This window comes from Chiloscyllium plagiosum, unplaced genomic scaffold, assembly GCF_037043375.1.
Source record: "Chiloscyllium plagiosum isolate Xiang-an unplaced genomic scaffold, Cpla_swu_hap1 HiC_scaffold_9, whole genome shotgun sequence".
NCBI lineage: Eukaryota > Metazoa > Chordata > Chondrichthyes > Orectolobiformes > Hemiscylliidae > Chiloscyllium > Chiloscyllium plagiosum.
Window position 1 is genome coordinate 81808945 of NW_028270147.1, and position 14451 is coordinate 81823395.

Sequence of the window (14451 nt, forward strand, 5' to 3'; positions counted from 1 at the left end):
GACATTAAGTAGTTTAGGTCAAAACTTCCATCAATACTAAAGCGTTTTTGTTAGAAATTGGTCAAAGCACTCTGCTTCAATCCAACCTGAAGTTACACCAACTCCTGCAAGAATAAGTTACTACTGAAAACACTGAAGCCATTTCTATGATTTTATTAAGAAGCAAGGCAATCCAATTTTAATGAAGGTCAGAATAACAAAAATAATTTTACAGACAGTCAATGGTGACAGTGAGCTTTCGGATTACAGAATAGCAATGGACAGTTTTCGGATTCAAATGTCCAATCGCTGTTACAAACTAACCTGAAACAATGGATCGCATTTAGGCATGAACAGTATTGGAGTTTAGAAAGAACATTCTGGATCTCCCATTTCCACATAAACGCTTTTCAGTTGTGTATAATATTCAATCGTCACTGTTCCATTTTCTTTTCCAAACCCTGCAACAGTTGAGATTTCTTTTTTAGTTATCTGCAAGTTTACTTACTCTGGAAATAATGAGGTTTTTCGCCCCCCCCCCCCCACTCCTATTAACAAAATGGATTTGTACCTGACATTTTATATCCTCCAAAAGGTATTTCAATGGGAGAGACATTGTAGTTGTTTATAAAACACGTCCCTGCCTCAAGAGCAGCTGCCATCCGATGAGCTCGAGTCAGATCTCTGGAAATAAAATCATCACACACTTGATAAATGCCTCCAGCAAATCTATAGTGAACACAAACAAACATCCCCCTCCACCATCTCCTTAATTCAGTTGTCCAATAAAAGTGGCATTTCTCACAATTGTTCATCACTTGAAGGTAGTCAATTTGGAAAGACCGTATAGTTTTTTTATTTTTCTGATTGCGGACAGAAGTACGTAAATGAACTGTTTTAAGAACCAAGGATTGTGGAATGAATTGCTGTACTTCCTCCCTCCCTCCCCAAGAAAAGTAAGCTGCTGACACTTATTGTAAGTGCTGTGGCTTTTAATCAAGAAGTCAGACTTTTAAATTGTGAACCAGTCACACTGTTTCCTGCAAGTAAAACAGAAGGACCTGGAGAAGATGCATTGAGGAGTCAAAAGCATCATCTCAGCAACCGATAGACAGGAACTAGTGATCTGCCTTTCCAGTCTTTCCCATCACCCACAAAAATGTTTTCTTGTGTGTGCCAGTCTGCATGGACGTGTAAAGGGAGCTTTGTAAAGGGGGTTAGAGTTTTAATTTATAGCATTACTTATTGACAGTTTCTAATTGTTTACTTGTAGCTAAAATCTAATTACAGCATGGAAACATATCCTTCGCTCCAACCAGTCAATAATCCCAGATTAAACTAGTCCCCACCTGCTTGTGATTTGCTCATATCCCTCCAAACATTTCTTATTCATGTATTTATCCAAAATGTCTTTTAAAGTGTTGTAACTGTACCTCCATCCACCACTTCTTCTGGAAATTCATTCCATACATGAACCACTGTATTAAAAAATGTGCCCCTCCTGTCTTTAAAATCTTTCTCCCCTCACCTTAAAAATATGCCTCTAGTCTTGAAATCCTCAACTCTAGAGAAAAGACACCTGCTATTTACCTTCTCTATACCCCTCATGATTTTATAAACCTCTAAGGTCACCCCTCAAATTCCAACACTGATGTGAGAAAAGTTCCAACATATCCAGCCCATTTTTATAGCTCAAACCCTCCATTCCCCGCAACATCCTGGTAAATCTCTTTTGAACCCTCTCCAGCTTAATGATATCCTTCCTATAACGCTTATCAAGCACCGGAACCCGGTCCGAGTTTTTAATCTTACTCTAAGACCAAATACAATTAAATTAACATACTTTGATAAAATGTTAACTTTTGTGACAACTCTAGGAATAGGCTGGGTTGACTTCCAGCATGTGACCCAGTGAGGTGTAAGAAATTGTCTAGACTATCCCTCACAAAAGTCCAACCTTGCAGAATATGGGCTTGCATACTGCTAGTTGAAGTCACAATCAGTAGAATGGGTAAACGGTGAACATTGCCTCGGCTTTGGATGTTAACTTAAAAATTTTCATTAGCTAAATATCAGCATTTTTAAGTGCGCACACTATATACATATAAACAAGAGTAGGCCATTTGGCCCTTCTAGCCTGCTCTGCCATTCAATAAGATCACGCATGATCTGAATATTACCTCAACTCCACCGTTACAGACAAGGCCAGATCCCTTCAAAATACTTTAAAGGAAGTAGCCCAGACCCTAACTTTGCGAGTTGTTTTAAGCAAGTGTAATGTGGAAATTCCAGGAGGGATGCAGTCACAAAACAAAAGAGAACAGAATTCTGACTAACATATCCTATCCAAAAACCCAACAGGTCATCCCATCTTAATGATGCTGTTTCAAATACTTGCAACAATCTCCATAAACACTCCTTGGCATAAAGGTAAAAATCAAACATGGAGAGATGTCAGAGAGGGGGGAGGAGGATCAGCCGGGACCTACTTCTTTGGGTCTAGTAGCTTTTCGACTGCCTCACTGCTTTCAGTGAATAGCCAGACTGCCAAAAGCCCAACCAAACCAGAGAAAAGCTGGGCTGGGAGAACTGGCCACTCCCCTTTCATTGTACAAGTTTTTTTTTCATTTGAAAGCCTTTTCCCTGAGGGAGGATCTGTCAGTTATAAAGAAATTGGCCCTAAAATCCTTCAAATTTAGACATTTCAGATTCTGTGTCTTATACAAAGTCTCAAACCAAAAAAAACTACAACATAACCTTGTGAAAGGAGCAGCATCATCCCACCACATTCCTACAAATCCCTGATAATCTATTCCTGCCTTAAAAATATTTAAAGATTCTTGCATCCATTGCCATTTGAGGAAGGGATTGCCAATGACACTTAACCCTCAAAAGGGAAAAACATTCCCAGATTTGTTTTAAGTGGGCATCCCTTTACTTTTAAATTGTGACCTATAAATTAGGACTACAAAGCATTAAAATAAAACAAAGAATTGTGAATGGAGGAAATCTGAAACAAACAAAAATCAGAAATTGCTGGAGGGCCTCAACAGGTTTGGCAGCATCTTCTGGCGAGAAAATAGAGTTAACATGTCAAGTTGACTGACCTTTCTTCAGAGGTTTCTAGATTATAAATGTGAGGGGCACTCGACTTGAAATGTTAAATGGCGATGGCCTGGCGGTATTGCTTGACCTATTAATCCAGAGACACACAATATACTGAGGATGCAGGTTCAAATCCTGCTGATGGCATGTGGTGGAATTTAGTTTCAGGTTTTAATGAAATTCAAGCATCTCATGACGGTCAAGAAAACACTGTCGACTCTCAGTAAACCCACCTGATTCACTGATGTCCTGTAGGGAAGGAAACTATCATCCTTACCCAGTCTGGTCTGCATGCAACTCCAGACCCAAATAATGTGGTTGACTCTTAACTGCCCTCTGAACAATTATGGATGGACAATAAATCCTGGCCTAGCCAGTGACGACCACATCCCATAAATGAACAAAAAAAGAGAATCCTAACCTCTGTGAATTTTCTGCAACTTGCTTTAGCAACATTTAACCATGGCAACAGAAATAAAAAATGTGACCAAAACTGGAGCACATTTTAAATCAGGGCAAATTAAAGTGTAATTTATATTCAAATCACTACATCCAAAGACGTGCAGATGAGGTGGATCAGCCATGCTAAATTGCCCATAATGTCCAGGGATGCACAAGTTAGGTGGATTAGCCATGGGAAATTACAGGGATAGGGTCTGCAGAGGGGGTAGCTGGAAGGGGATGCACTTTGGAGGGATCTGTGTGGACTCGATGGGCCGAATGGCTTCCACATTGTAGCAACTCTTTGATTCTTGTGATAAGACTGAGTCAGGCTCAGACAGTCTGTTCACCACCACTTTAAAATGCACTAATGTAAAGCAGTTGGCCCTCAAACAGCATCAACTTGAACTCTAGAGACAGAGTCTCAACAACTCCCCAGAATACTATCCGGGTCTGGGCGGTCCGATCCCGACTGAGTGTTGCAGACTGGCACATTCCAATGTCCAGGAGGGATGAGCTGAAGCTTGGGGCAGCTGCCGCCAAGGCGCAGTGGGGAAAGACCACCGTGTAACATCTGCCTGCCTAAAGAAGAACAGGGGGCCCACGCAGTCATTTGGGCTCTGCTGACGCCTCAGCTAAAAATGTAATCGTACAGACCTGTAAATAGGAATGATTACTCTGTCTCTGTATACCAAGAAATGGAATGTTTACAGATGTATGGCATGACCAACTGTACTGACCAAATTATTTTAGGAATAAAGTATATTTTTGAAATTAAAAAAAACCTGGGTCTCTGGATTAACTGCCCAGCAATAAGAACACTAGGCCATCGGCTCCCTCTAACTTTAGTACTTCATTATCATTCCTTCCTACACGTGTCTTTATGTTTCAGTATGTATAGTGTGCTCTCAACCAATAGGCATTCGTTCACTTTCCCACACTCTCCCTCCTCTTTGGTTTACAGCAGGAACCAAATGTTTACATGTATGCAAATTTACACTGTCCCCACCCCCACACCCGATTCAAACAATTAGACAATAAATAGCTTGCTTTACACAACTGGATCACTCAGGCCATTAAACAGATGGTCCAAAGCAGTAAAAGCGATTAATTTACAAACTGGAAGAACCGCGGATGCTGGAAATCAGAAGCTAAACAAAATCATTGCTGGAAAAGCTCAGCAGCCCTGAGTTCGGAGGAAGGGTCACTGGCAAGTGTCTTTTTCCAAGAGTGGGAGATTTCAAGACTGTTAAAAGTGGGAAGAGAAAGATTCACAAAAAGACAGGAGGGACAATTTTTTTTAAAGAACAACACAGAGTGGTTCATGTGTGGGGTAAAACTTCCAGAGGAAGTGGTGGATGTGGGTACAGTTACAACATTTAAAAGACATTTAGATAAATGCATGAACAAGAAAAGGTTTGGACAGATAAGGGCCAAAATGCAGGCAGGTGGGACTTGTTGAGTTTGGGATTATGGTCAGCATGGACAGGTTGGACTGAAGGGTCTGTTTCCATACTATATGTTTCTATGACCTGAAACGTTAACTCCGATTTCTCTCGACAGATGCTGCCAGACCTGCTGAGCTATTCCAGCAGTGTGTGTTTTGGAACAGATTAATTTGACCGATTCTGTTTCAACATTTCAATAGGATGCCATGTTGAGAGCTCAATTATGTGACAAAACGCCACATTTGAGAGCTTTGACACCAGAGACAATCACATGATGGAGGATTTAACTATTCAGTTTAGAAAATAAATATATTGTCATCCAGCAAACAAAGCTAGACAGAAGACTACATGTAAGTGGTCTTAAAGATTGAAATATCTACAAGTAGAGAACACAGAGGCTTTATTACATCATACCATTGCTGTTTGCCTGAAATTATAGAGACACGAAAAGGTACAACCACCCTCGGAGCACTGGTATCAATGTTCTGGACCATATTCTCCTGAGGATTAATTCTTTTCGTTAGGAAAAAAATACATCCATATGAATGCTCACTGTGTATAACCAGGTATAATATGGGAAAGTTATCCTATTGCAACTCCCTAACGGTCAGGGCTGGTCTCATCAATAAGCACCATGTAGTGGTAAAGATTGAACATTCTAGCCAGTGTTTCTCTTCTCAACCCAGATCATCATCCTGGTTGAGAGCATCTAACTAGGTCCACACTACAGGAAAAACACACCTATTCTCAGTAAGTATTAAATGAACAACCACTGTACCTGGTGAACACTCCAGCTGCCAAACCAAGGTCGGTGTTATTTGCTCTCTCTATAGCCTCCTCCTCTGTATCGAATGCCAGCACTGACATGACAGGCCCAAATATCTCCTCCTTAACACAGGTCATCTCATCGTTGCAATTTCCTGCACACACAGATCATTACTTATTGATGCCATAGATCCCCAACACAAAACAGGAAATGAAGCTTTTAACTCCTCTGCTGCATTTAGCATCTCCACACCATCAGAGGCAATGTACAATTCAGAGAGGGGTCAGGCGCTCTCAGGCCTAACACCGATTCATGTACAGGACAGATCTAATGGGGCTTATTCCATGAAACGTTCCTTCCATCTAACTATACTTCTTGACCAGAATGGCCAGAGAGCAGGAACTCATCACCAATGGGTGTGAATCAGTGTATTTCAGGTATACATTCCATGTTACAACACCCCAAAAAAAAACTTAAAAATCACTCGACCAGGCCTGACAGACACTGGAGAAATCAATCCTGCTTCAAGTTAGAACATTTCTACATTTGTTTAAGAAAAATCTAGTGAAAACACTGCATCAGGATTTTTAAAAAAATGATAATATTTTTTATAAAGCCTTTGATTTTAAAGAAGATGACATTCCTAACTAATATATCTGGGTGGCTCAGTGGTTAGCATTGCTGCCTCAGTGCCAGGGACCCAGTTTGATTCCATCCACTGCATGGTTTTTCTACAGTCTTCTCCCACAGACCAAAGGTGTGCAGGATAAGGTGAATTGGCCATTCTAAATTGCCCAAAAAAACGTCCAATGATGTGCAGGTTAGGTGGAATAGCCATGAAAAATGCAGGGTTATAGTGATATGGTAGGCGATGGGGCTGGGTGGGATGCTCTTTGGAGGGTCGGTGTGGACTTGATGGGCCGAATGGCTTACCTTCCACCCTGTCGGAATTCTATGGAAAAGACAGGGATTCTTGCATTTCTATAGCACCTTTCATGACCTCAGGGCATCCTGTGCATTTTAGAGACCATAAAATATTTTCAAAGTATAGTGATGTGACAAAATAGAGAGTCTAGGACCAGAAGGCATAAAGATCAGGAGGCATTTCCTCTCTCAGAAGATAGTGAATCTGAGGAACTCTCGACCACAAAGAGCTGTCTAGATCATCTGGGAAATACAACAGCTAATTTCATCACGGCAAGATTCCACAATCAGCTAATGACCCGACAATCTTTTTTTAAAAGCGATCTAGTTAAGGGTTAAACCTTACCCACATGTCAGAGAGAGTACTCTGTTGCTCTTCCAGACTTGAACCCACAACCTTATGACTCAGAGGTATGTATGCTCCCACATTCATGAGTCACAGCTGACACCTAAAGGACAGCAGATAACTGTGGACCTGAGGGGAGTTGGGTTACATCAAACGTCCAACCCATAATTGGAGGGCAGCAGCTTGCTTCAAATGATAGCCAAACTGCTTATCAATTACTTCCAGAATTAAGACCTCCAGGAGGTAAATTATTCCCCAGACAATATGTGCAACATGAAGGCAGACTCATTAACATTAATAGGGACCCTCACTGAGGCAACCTGCTGGGAAAGGCATTGTTGTCTTAAACTAGCACCAACCTGCAACATCAAATTTCCCTTAGCGTAAAGGCCATCAGACTGACTCGACACACCACCTCTCAGCGAAAGGGAGTACTGCAGATGCTGGAGACTAGAATTAAGAGAATGTGGTGCTAGAAAGGCATAGCACGTCAGGCAGCTTCCAAGGAACAGGAAAATCGATGTTTTGTCAGGAATGAGGCTGGGAGCCTCAGGGATGGACAGATAAATTGGAGGGGGGTAGGGAGGGGGGTAGGGGGGAGAAGAATGCAATAGGTAGCTGAGCTTGCTAGCAATGCCTACAATTCAAACTGTTTCTGAATCAATATACTGTAGTGAGAAATAACTTTGTTATTGCCAAGGTGAGAATTTATTTAAAATCCTCATCTAATGATGCTGATTAAGAGGACTCATGTAGAAAATCCACATTAGTAGTCTTTGAAAAGTGGTCAAAAGCAATAAAGAGTTGGGCAATTTATTGCTGTTTTTATTGAATTTAATCAGTTCTCAAGACTTGATGATGGCATTTTAAAAAAAAATTCTGCCCCAGCATGTTGGCATCACTGGCTATGCCAACATTTATAATTCATTCTCAATTGCCTTCTAGGTGGAGATAGCTCACCTCCATGGCAAGGCTGTAGTCCACGTATAAGTATTGTAAGGAATGGGGTTCCAGGATTTTGTAAAAGAAAGCTACACAGTTCCACGTCAGGATGGTGTGGGGCTTGAACATAAACCAGAATGTATTGTTGTTCCAATGGATGTCCAACCCTTTGTGGCAGAGGTCATGGGCTTGGAAGGTGCAATCGAATGAACCTGGAAGAGTTATTCCAGTGCATTTTGTGTATGGTGCATGCTGTGAGGGAGTGAAGGTTTACAGTAGTTAATGGCATGTTAGCTGCAAGGGCTGTTCAAGGGTTGCTGGAGCTGCACTCATCCAGAGAGTTACAAAGTATTCCATCACACTACTGACCTGTGCATTGTAGATAGTGGGCAGGGTTTGGGAAGTCAGGTAGTGGGTTACTTGCTGTAGGAATCCTAGCCTCTGACCTGCTCTTGTAGCCACAGTATTAATATGGATAGTCCAGTTCAGCTTCTGGTCAATGGTAAACCCCCTCCCACAGGATGGTGATATGGAAAAAAAAAGTCATGGCTTATCCTGATATACATGGTAGGTAGTGCAGCATTTTATGAATAAGATTTCAGGAGTTGGTGTGTTCAACACTAAATTTACCACAAAGTTAGAGACAACAGCCTGCTGATGGAAGTAGCTTTTTGAAGTGAGATGTATAGATTATTGGAGAACATCAATTGCAACTTTATATATTCTAAATACATCCTCAGATAAATAATTGTTTCGCTTAAGTTTAGCGGTTGAAGAATTGCATCTTACGTATTTATAGCACCTTGATGATTGTTAAGGATGTCAAAATATCACTTTATACCAACTGAGATCAAATATTTAAGAATTTGTCTTCTAGCAAGCTTGACTCAAATTTGACATCTTATTTGTAAGATTGAACAACAATACCTAGAATACATGGTTTCATGAAATATCCATCTTTCAATTTCGGATCATTAGGAACAAAACGATCTCCACCACAAAGCACAGTTGCACCCTGCAAACAAGGAACATAGTCACATCAGTCTCATGTCAGCCAACGCTACTGAAATGCATCATTAACAATGTGTACTTGTACAGCAGTGCTCACACGGAGTGTCTTTGCACAGATGTAGAAAGCAATACACTGCTCACTGGACATTGGAAGGAATTACAAAAGGAGAAATGGGGCAGAATTGCTCATTCAGGCAACCAGTGCAGTCATAACGGGCCAAACAACCTCCTTTTGTCCTGGAGACGTTCTGTGACCTTTTGACTGTGTCCTTGATTTCCCCAATCTAAAAAAGACAGGCTTTAAAGATGGCAGTGTGAAAGAAGGCAGAGTGCGAGTTGTGGAGGATCATAATTTGAGAAAGAACATTTGCCAGAAAGGGTGTGTGTTACAGGGAGAGTGTTTGATGAACAGAGGATGCGTACAGCAATACAACATGGAGGGGATATCTTAAAGACGGCTTAGGGAAACACCATGCAGAAATTCGAGAGGAGGTAACAGATATGTCAGAACAGCTCAAAACATCTAGGAAAATGAAAATGTTGACTATGATGCATTAAATGAGTTGAAGCTCAAAGCTGAAAATAACTAAAAGAGGCAATGGAAAAACTAAGCACTGACAACAACAAAATGATTAGGGTTTTGACATCTGATGGGGAGAATCCGAAATTCTCAGGCAACAATGCAGATGCTGGAGAAAGTAATTTCCACGTGGAATAGGTGTGGTGGAAGCAGAAACACATGGTGAAGCAAGTTCCCCTCCAAGTCACCCACCATCTTTACTTGGAAATGTCAGTGTCAATGGATCAAAATCCTGGAACTCCCTCCCTAATGTCATAGTGGGTCTACCAACACCAAATAGTGCAATAGTTCCAGAAGGTACTCACCACCACCACCACCACCATCTTCTTAACGGAAACTAAGCCAGCGTTTTTGCTGATATTAATCTGACACACACATATCATAGCAATTACAAAGATATGGTTCAGAGATGCACAGGACTGACAGCTTAATATTGCAGGATACAAATTGTATAGGAGGGATAGAAAGGGGGGGCAAGAGAGAAAGCAGGGTGGCGTTTTTGAGAAGGAATAACACTAATGCTGTACTGAGGGAGCACATTCCTACTAAGGCATCCAGGGAAATGATTTGCGTGGAAATGAGCAATAAGAAAGAGATGATTACTTAATTGGGATTGTACTATCGACCCCCCCCAACTAGTCATCAGTAGGAAATTGAGAAACAAAGTTGTAAGGAGATCACACTTATCTGTAAAAATAATAAGGTGGTTATGGTAAGGGACTTTAACTTTCCGAACATAGACTGGGACTCCCATCATGCTAAGGGTTTAGATGGAGAAGAATTTGCTAATTGTGTGTAAGTAAACTTTCTGATTTGGTAGGCGGGTGTACCTACGAGAGAAGGTGCAAGATTTGACCTACTCTTGGGAAATAAGGCAGGGAAAGTGACAGAAATGTCAGTGGGGGAGAACTTCAGGCCCAGCGACCGGGGATGGTTCAGTGGTTAGCACTGCTGCCTCACAGCACCAAATACCCAGGTTTGATTCCAGCCTCGGATGACTGTGTGGAGTTTGCACATTCTCCCCGTTTCTGCATTGGTTTCCTCCAGGTGCTCCGGTTTCCTCCCACATCCAAAGATTAGGTGAATTGGCCATGCTAAATTGCCTGTAGTGTTCAGGGATGTGTAAGTTAGGTGCATTAGTCAGGGAAATGTAGAGTAATAGGATAGGGGAATGGGTCTGGTTGGATACTCTTTGGAGAGTCAATGTGAACCTGTGGGGCCGAAGGGCCTGTTTCCACATTGTGGGCATTCTACATTTAATTCTATTTGTTTTTCAAATAGTGATGGAAGAGGATAGACCGGATCTAAAAAACCATCACTTAGATTTATTATTTTAATTTATAATGTGCATGAGGAGCTATACGAATCTCCAATGCAGCAGTCAAACTAAAACCATGTAAGGCCACCCAGTCTGCAAATGAGTTTTCACTGCTTCAGACCACACCACAAATTCACGTGACAAACAAAGTTTAGATAAAGTAATTTGTATAGCAAATTTAGACCAACCAAAACCAACCTGTTCCTCGGCTTGCTTCACATAAGATAACACTCGGTCCAAGTGTGGGCGACTGATGAGCCCTCCCATTTGAGTATCTTCGAGTAGTGGATCTCCTACTTTTATTGCTTTTGTCTTTGCCACCACTTTTTCCACAAATTTTGACATTACGTCTTTCTGTACAAACACCCTGGTACCATTACTGCACACCTGAAATGAAAATATGAAAAAAGGTGTATTACCATATACGTTTACCTCAAATAATTATATCACATGCAATAGACAATGAACATGATGTGTCAGCTCTGGTTCAATGGTAGGATCCTTGTCTGAGGCAAAACAATCACAAGTTGTAACCTCAGAGCAGGAACTGAGCTCATTCAAAGTTCAACCTGCTTCTCAGTTGTAAATTCAGAGGGAAAGTGAGGAAATAAATAAGAGGAACAAAGAGAATAAGAGAAGCGACTGGCAGATAAAGCAATAGATTTTCTACATGTATATGAGAAGGTTATAAAGGAGGAGGAGAATCAATTAGGAACCAAAATAGGAGTAATGCATAGGTGCAGACAACACTAAATGAATATCTATCTTTGCCAAGGAAGATGCAGCCAAAGTTATTGTGACAGCTGACTCAGCTTTTCTTTCATTCACTCACAGGATGCCACAGCATCACTGGTTAGATCAGCATTCATTGCCCAACCCTAATTGCCCAGAGGGCAGTTAAGAATCAACCTTACTGCTGTAATGTCTGGAGTCACGCGTAGGCCAAACCAGGTAAGGATGACATTTCCTTCCCTAAAGAACATTAGTGAGCCAAGTGGGTTTTCCTGACAATCGGCAATGGTTTCGTGGTTGCCATTAGACCCTCTATTCCAGATCCTTTTATCAAATTCAAATTCCACAACCTGCCATGACAGAATTTGAACCCGGGTCACCAGAACATTAGCCAAGTTTCTGGATTAATACTCTAGTGATAATACCACTAGGCCATTGTCTCCCCATTACTGACATACCGTTTGGAGTAAAAATTGATAGTCTTTGGCTAGGGTGATTGTGCTTAAAGTTGGCAACCCACATGGGTTGAGATGGATTTAAGAACACCAAGGAATGCAAGGGAAGAAATTTCCGAGACATTGGTGGCAATCTTTCAACCCTACTCAAATACAGGCACTGGGAGGGGGTGCAGCTTGCAATTGAGAACGTTCAGATGTTACATTCTTCTTCAAAGAGGGTGCAGGGAAAACTTCAGCTATTACAGGGCAGTCAGGTTCACTTCAGTGGTGGGAAAACATTCAGAGCAGGAAATCTGGGACAAAATTCAACACACTTGGACCAATGTGAATTAATTAAGGAAAGGCAGCATGGGCTTGCTAACCCAAACTTGATTGGGCTTTCTGATGAGGAGCTGAGGGGGGCTGATTTGGGGTACTGCAGTTCATGTGAAGGGCATGGACTTCCAAAATGCGTTCGAAGACAATTAAACATAAAAACTACTAAACAGACTAGTCTCTTGGATTAAGAAGGGCAGTGTTAATGTGGATATAAACCTTGGCTGAGTGACAGGAAACAGAAACAGAGAATCAATGTTTGACAGATTACAACAACATATAGCATGGGGCTTCCGGGAGTCAGTACTAGGATAATTGCTTTTTCTGGATCCATGCTGTTGGTCTAGACTGTAGTGTGGAGAACACAATATCAAAGTTTGCAAAACCTGTAAAATATTGTCAACTATAACAAGGTTAGTAACCTACATCAAGAGAATACGGACAGGGTGGTGGTATGGGTAGATATATAGAGTCATAGAGTCACAGAGCTGTACAAGATGGAAACAGATCCTCAAGTCCAACTCATCCATGCCAACTAGATATCCTAAATTACTCTAGTTCTATTTGCCAGCATATGGTCCATTTCCCTCTAAACCCTTCATAGTCATGAATCCATCCAGATGCCTTTTAAATGTTGTAATGGTACCAACCTCCACCATTTCCTCTCGCACCTCATTCCATACACTTGCCACCCTCTCCTTGAAAAGGTTGCCCCTTAGGTCCCTTTTAAATCTTTCCCTTCTCACCTTAAACCTATGCCCTCTAGTTCTGGACTCCTCCACCCTGGGAAAAAGCTATTTACCCAATCCTCGCCCCTCATGATTTTATAAACCTCTATAAGGTCACCCCTCCACCTCTGACCCTCCAGGAAAAAACAGCCCCGGCCTATTCAGCCTCTCTCTGAAGCTGAAATCCTCCAACCCTGGCAACATCCTTATATATCTTTTCTGACCTTTTTCAAGTTTCACAACATCTTTCCTCCAGCACGGAGACAGAATTGCACACAGTATTACAGAAGTGAGTGGTTAGTTTTAATCAGAGAATTGTGAAGTGACTCATTTTAGTAGGAAGAATGAGAAAAGGCCAGTGGTGAAGGTCTGAAAATTATAGAATCATAGGATCCCTACAGTGTGGAAACAGGCCATTTGGCCTCATTGGGTCCACACCCACCCTCTGTACAGCATCCCATGAAGGGACTTTCAGTGGGTGAGGACACGACTTGGCAATTTGAGTGGGGAAGGAGGAGGGTCACAGGGCACAAAGTGCAAATAAATAAATGGAGACACGCCCAAAAGGACTGAGGTGGATCTTTTGAACAACATGGTACTCAGCCACATCTGTGGCCACTTCTGATCTGCTTCTGGAGGGGTGGCAGGTCCAATTCCATTCCACACCCACATCACTGATGTCAAAACAGAGTCTAATGGGGCATTTTCTACAGTGGTCCCAACTCCAACTACTCAACGCAAAGACAAACATCCAGGTCTTAAAATGGTCGATGTAGTGCTTGGTGCTCGGTCAATCAAAACAAAGCTGTTTGCTAACAAAAGGACAATGTTCTGGAAACATTGAAATCAAACGGTAAATTATTTTACGCAGAACTGAACTAAGAAACTAACTGAGAATTTGTTGGTCACCATGTCGACAGTGCAGGAAACTGAAGTGGGTTAAAAAACAATAACTGGTTGCTTATATGCAAATCACAGTGGTTTTGTTTCCATACCTCTCCCTGACTGAGGAAGTTCGCCAGCATTGCACCTCTCACTGCATTCTCCAAATCGCAATCAGAGAAAATGACAAGTGGAGATTTCCCTCCAAGTTCAAGAGTAACATGCTTGACGTTTTTTGCTGCAGTTTCCATGATCTGGAGAGGAAGAGCACAGACAGAACATTTGTTCGATCCCATGCATATTTGGGATCTGGAGCCTCCAGAAAATTCCAAGACAAAACACCCATTAATACATTCCCCAGAGAATAATTCCACTGCTGTTATTTTTGGACTTTATAAGCAGAGAGAATCTACACTTAAGAGTCATAGAGATGTACAGTACAGAAACAGACCCTTCGGTCCAACGCATTCATACCA

General features: G+C 41.6%; 1 protein-coding gene across 1 annotated transcript in view; it reads right to left on the reverse strand.

Annotated features, from left to right (window-relative positions):
• Window positions 1-137: 137 nt before the first annotated feature.
• LOC122554585 (4-trimethylaminobutyraldehyde dehydrogenase-like) overlaps window positions 138-14451 on the reverse strand; it is a 55864-nt gene continuing 41550 nt past the window's right edge. Inside the window, exons 6-11 of the mRNA XM_043699853.2 lie at window positions 14089-14229; window positions 11059-11247; window positions 8879-8966; window positions 5752-5893; window positions 551-663; window positions 138-440 (exon numbers count right to left, since the gene is read on the reverse strand). Of these exons, the coding sequence (XP_043555788.2) occupies window positions 346-440; window positions 551-663; window positions 5752-5893; window positions 8879-8966; window positions 11059-11247; window positions 14089-14229 (768 nt within the window). The 3' untranslated portion in view covers window positions 138-345. The remainder of the gene's footprint in view (window positions 441-550; window positions 664-5751; window positions 5894-8878; window positions 8967-11058; window positions 11248-14088; window positions 14230-14451) is intronic.